Raw genomic sequence first — 5,719 nt, 5'->3', positions numbered from 1 at the left:
CACTACTAAAGTAGGGACGGTTAGCGGAGATAGCCCTCGTGTAGCTTTGCGCGACATTCAAACCAAACCAACTGATTGGTGGTTAACTTCGCCTAATATGGTCGCCGTTATTCAATTCTTACCTATGCCTCCTACTATTTCACAATAATTCGGGAACCTTCTAGTGTTTTCTGTCAAGTTTTTAGTAACATTTACAATATATTATCGCTTGAAATGATTTTCTTCGCCAATTTCTGAAAGAAAAGACTTAATTTGTGGTTTGTTCCGGTCCAGTTTTATTTTCTTTATTCCAACAACTATGTTTTATTGTTAATGTTACCCACGCTTTATGTTTTATTCAGGTGTTTCCTTGAGAAATATTACATTATATAATTTCAATTTCTACTATAAATTGTTTATGTTATAAGTTCTACTCCACCAAGAAGGACATAAGATAAGCGCGAAAGCTAGAGACTAAATAAAGTTTAAATTTCTATTACAGCCGACGATAAAAGAACAGTACAACATGTGGCTATAGACTAAAGAAAGTTAATATTTCTATTCCAGCCGACGATAAAAGAACTGTACAACATGTAGCTATAGACTAAAGAAAGTTTATATTTTTATTCCAGCCGACGCTAAAAGAACAGTACAACATGTAGCTATAGACTAAAGAAAGTTAATATTTCTATTCCAGCCGACGATAAAAGAACTATACAACATGTAGCTATAGACTAAAGAAAGTTTCAATTTCTATTACAGCCGACGATAAAAGACCAGTACAACATGTAGCTAGAGACTAAAAAATTTTATATTTTTATTCCAGCCGACGCTAAAAGAACAGTACAACATGTGGCTATAGACTAAAGAAAGTTAATATTTCTATTCCAGCCGACGATAAAAGAACAGTACAACATGTGGCTATAGACTAAAGAAAGTTTATATTCTTATTCCAGCCGACGCTAAAAGAACTGTACAACATGTAGCTATAGACTAAAGAAAGTTTAAATTTCTATTACAGCCGACGCTAAAAGAACAGTACAACATGTTTGCTTTCCGAGATGCTGGCATTGACTTGAAAATGTTTGAGAAATTCAGCATTGAGGACTGTGAGTTCAAAGATGAAACGGAATATTTCCAAATCCTTTTTGAAGGTAAATTTATTCGTTTTTATATCCGTTTCTAAACTGTATTTGATATGAAGGACCCCAGTTCCTCAGCGGTAACATTGAAGCCTAATAATGCTAAAATTCTGCGTTTGATCCCTGCGGTGGTCTGAGAACAGATAGTCTGTCTGTCGTATGATATTTTTCGCAGTGGTAGGAAGGTTCTTAGATATGATTTGTTCTTCTACATTGTTCTTGATAAATTGTTTGTAGAAGGTTGAATCACATGTGCCTTAAGTAACTTATCATAACACCCCATATTTCAATGAGTAGTAAAGATATTATTATAACATCCCACCTTTCAGTGAGTCGTACAAAGTATTATTATAACACCCCACCTTTCAGTGAGTCGTACAAAGTATTATTATAACACCCCACCTTTCAATGACTCGTACAAAGTATTATCATAACACCCCCTCTTTCAGTGAGTCGTACAATAGTTTACCTGAGATATTCTTATGTTTCATTTTAAAATATATATATATAAAACACTAATATTAATAAACATAGACAATGTTCTAGAACATTCGAGTGTAAAAACAAGTTAGTGACTTTGATCTAAAACAAGTTAATGGCAAAAAAAAATGTCGCATTAGAAAGTACCTTGAATTTAAAGGATGAAAGGGAATTTTGTTTTTTAAGTATCATCTTATAACGTGCTTAATAACAAGCTGGTTTCTGATACTGACAGAAAGTTGCTTAATTACTGTAATTATTTTAAAAGTATTTTTATTTTTGAACCATAATTTCAAAGGATATAATTGAACAATACTGTTGTTAATATTACCTACCGTAGTGGACAGGAATAAAGTCGCCATTGCCCGGATGAACGACCAACTATTTCGAACTTATTTGTTGATCCTCCTAGCGGCGAACATGGGCGTATCACCGATTAGGCTTCCCTTTTTAAGAGTAAGTAAGCCATATTGATCATAACGTGTGTACCAATATCTATAAGAAAAAAATATATATATATTTTTTTAATACACTTTTCCCGTTGTATTTTAATTACTGCTATAATATTGTATTGGTCAATAAATAATAGTTATTTATTCAAATGTTGCCCTTTTATAATTCTAAATACTAACTTGTTAATATTTAAGATGGTATGTTTTACTGTATTATATGCATTTTAAATTTCAAGTTACTCTCTGTTACGATGAGAATTTTATTATTTTGTAAATTGTTGTCTAGCTTTTGTTTACAACTAAATGTTCCTCTTGGACTGTTGTTTAGTTATATAAGTGGGGCGGGTGCGACTTAGTGGTTAGAGTGCCACGATGTAGATCTGGAGGTCCAAGGTTCGAGTTCCACACTTTTATCTGTGGGAAGGTTATTTATAATAGCTGTAGATCAGTTAAAAGTAGCCCTGATAACAGTAATAAGTTAATAACGATACTGTTGATCCAAGTGTTTATCTCCCGTGAGGTTTGTTGCCTAGTAACGATTTTTTGTCGACACGTAAGTTCCGTATATATTTGTGCTAGGCCTACTTCGAATCCATGCTATACCACAAAATATTTCTCGCACTTTAAATACGATTATACGAACGATTTCCTCTAAAGCCAAGAATCGATAAGCTGGAAAACATAGGTACGATAAATTTGACCACAGTCAACTTGGTAACATGGTATTTGTGTGTGAGGGGGTCAGTCTGGACTACACTGTTTTGTGTGTCAAGATGTGGTGTTCGAAACGTGACACCGGTAAACATCTGCGCACATTCGGCTGTCAGCGCGTTATAAAAGTGATAGTCAGTATCATTATTTGTCTCAAAAAAAGCCGGACAAAACTCTGCTGGCGGCAGCTAGTGCAGGCTGGTTGCCTTTCCTCTAGTTAGTAACTAAACATTAGACCCCCGGCTATGCCTGAATTTTAGGGGTCTCTGCATGACCCGACCGTTGTCCCACCCACGTGCGTACAAGGTACCGTTTAGGCTTAACTTATTTCTATTACTTTTCTTCCAGGCTGACTATTCTGACTCGTCAATTTTAGTGAGTGTCTTACTCCTGGAGAAACCACCATCACTAAGTGAGTAAACCACGTTTAAGAAAATTCACGACTGAACTACAATAAATATGAAGTCCGTTGTAAAACATACTATTATGAACACTTCAACATATTTGATAATTACCCTACTTCAACATTAAAACTTAAACAACAGACTTATTATATTTTTTTCATTTGGACTGAACAGGGTAATTTTGAAAAGCAAGGCCTTGAATTCGGAGATTAAGTATGGAAAAGTCACAGAAATGGTGGCTGTATTCACTGAAGTATCCAGTTATCTTAGTTAATACTTATTCAACTCATTTTCATTGAGATATATATATAGAAACTGTAAACGAAGCGGACAAGTTGGATCAAACTGATGAAAATTTTATCCCTCACTTGAATTTATTAAGTGTTTTAGTATGTTTTAATAACCACACTTCAGAATTTCACACTGTAACAGTTTTTGTCAAGTAGATTTCTTATACAAATAGTGTCTGTGGCATACCAACCGGCCTGAAGATCCATGGTATTAGCCGAAAGGTCTCGTTGTCACTGCACGTGGCAGTTATAGTGTTTGACTTATTATAAAACACTCTATTGTTTCTCTGTCACTCAGAAGTTCTTATTAATAACCACGTTGACCAAACTTATAAAATAACAGTTAATCTTAAACTATTTTAAAGTTGGTGTCAAGAGCCCCTAAAATAACAGTTAATATTAAACTAGTTTAAAGTTGGTGTCAAGAGCCCCCCAAAATAACAGTTAATCTTAAACTATTTTAAAGTTGGTGTCAAGAGCCCCCAAAATAACAGTTAATCTTGAACTATTTTAAAGTTCGTGTCAAGAGCCCCCAAAATAACAGTTAATCTTAAACTATTTTAAAGTTCGTGTCAAGAGCGCCCAAAATAACAGTTAATCTTGAACTATTTTAAAGTTGGTGTCAAGAGCCCCAAAATAACAGTTAATCTTAAACTATTTTAAAGTTCGTGTCAAGAGCCCCCAAAATAACAGTTAATCTTAAACTAGTTTAAAGTTGGTGTCAAGAGCCCCCAAAATAACAGTTAATCTTAAACTATTTTAAAGTTTTTGTCAAGAGCCCCCAAAATAACAGTTAATCTTAAACTATTTTAAAGTTGGTGTCAAGAGCCCCCCAAAATAACAGTTAATCTTAAACTATTTTAAAGTTGGTGTCAAGATCCTCCAAAATTAACCAATTCTTTGGAAAGTGGTTTAATTTCAAACCGATTTATCATTTTATTTATTGAGCCGTATTCAAAATATTAATTTTTTTCCTGTAGCTGGATTCTCCCTGCTTAATGTTGATGACTTCCGTATACCTAGGAAGACCGAGAAAAACGCGGGAAGAGTAGAGAACATAGACGAATGTGCAGCGAAGTGTCTTCAGGAAAAATCTCCTTTGTGCAAGTTAGTCTCTCGTGTAGTTTCTCGACCCAACTCGGAGTGAAAAAAACAACAACAAAACCTTCTCAAGTTACTGATTTAATGCCTTGTTTGAGTGTTGTTAAGCACAAAGCCAGACATTGTGGCTTGCCCAACACGGGTATAGAAACCCGATTTTTAACGTCGTAATCCTGCAGACTTAGCGCTGAGCTTCTGTGGGCTGATGTGTCGCGATGATTTCGAAATGTGTAAAAAAGTTGGCCAAAAATATGACTTGCGCATTCAGAAAAAAAAATCTTGAAAAAATAAATCCCTCTAATATGTATCTTTAGCCATTGTTTTTATTCCAGAAGGTTCCGCTAAGCATTAACTACATCATAAACTACGCCATCTATAAACCAGAATGATCCCTATTCATCCTATATTTAAAGCACAACTAGAATTAAAAATAGAAACAAAATGGCTGCTTATGAAGTTACTAAAACTTTTGATAAAATATAATAAAATAATGTCGTAAGTTATTGTAAGTGTTTATGTAAACTCATAAGTATTTTAATAGATATGCAAGTAGCTAAATCAACAAAAATACTACATATTATTTGATTCTTCTAAATATAACTTAAATAAATCATAATAACTATTTAAAATACAGTAAGAACCCTAAGCCTAGACACAGAAATGTTTCCCACATATAATTCGTCGTAACGCACCACTGCATTCAATAGTAGATTAGGCTTAACGTAACTTAAGCCTTTTCTACACCATTTATCTCTTTGGTTATACTTCGTATTTAGATCTAATAATCAAACATGAAGAAACTTTAAATCTCGGTTATTGTTTGATCACAGATCGATCCACTATTGCGATCATCAATGTTTCCTCAACCCCAAAGACATCTCTGAAGAGTGGGGAGATCCAGTTGGAAATTACAAAAACTGTGATTTCTATATACGTAAGTAATTGAAACTTTTGGAAATGTAAAACTATCATTGCTTTAAAGTTCAGAACATGTTTCATAGCACTAGTTGTGAATAATAAAGATAATTTATAATAATATACTATTATCATATTAATATTTTTGTCTGATTTTTGCTACTTTTGTGCGTTTTGTCTTTTCATAATAACAATATTTTACTTTAATGTGTACAAGGCATTTTAATTCATCATTGTAAAATCAT

The 5,719-nt window shown here is 33.6% G+C and overlaps 1 protein-coding gene across 1 annotated transcript in view; it reads left to right on the top strand.

Annotated features, from left to right (window-relative positions):
• The window catches only part of LOC106473143, a 20,536-nt gene that overhangs the window by 4,775 nt on the left and 10,042 nt on the right, over positions 1–5,719 (top strand). The window contains exons 5-9 of the mRNA XM_022401633.1: positions 1,001–1,133; positions 1,942–2,057; positions 3,113–3,176; positions 4,439–4,565; positions 5,390–5,493. Coding sequence (XP_022257341.1) covers positions 1,001–1,133; positions 1,942–2,057; positions 3,113–3,176; positions 4,439–4,565; positions 5,390–5,493 — 544 coding nt within the window. The remainder of the gene's footprint in view (positions 1–1,000; positions 1,134–1,941; positions 2,058–3,112; positions 3,177–4,438; positions 4,566–5,389; positions 5,494–5,719) is intronic.

Source organism: Limulus polyphemus, unplaced genomic scaffold (assembly GCF_000517525.1).
Source record: "Limulus polyphemus unplaced genomic scaffold, Limulus_polyphemus-2.1.2 Scaffold5920, whole genome shotgun sequence".
In the NCBI taxonomy this organism is placed as follows: domain Eukaryota; kingdom Metazoa; phylum Arthropoda; class Merostomata; order Xiphosura; family Limulidae; genus Limulus; species Limulus polyphemus.
The sequence above is the reverse complement of the archived record's forward strand: the minus strand, read 5'-3'. Positions and strand labels throughout refer to the sequence as shown.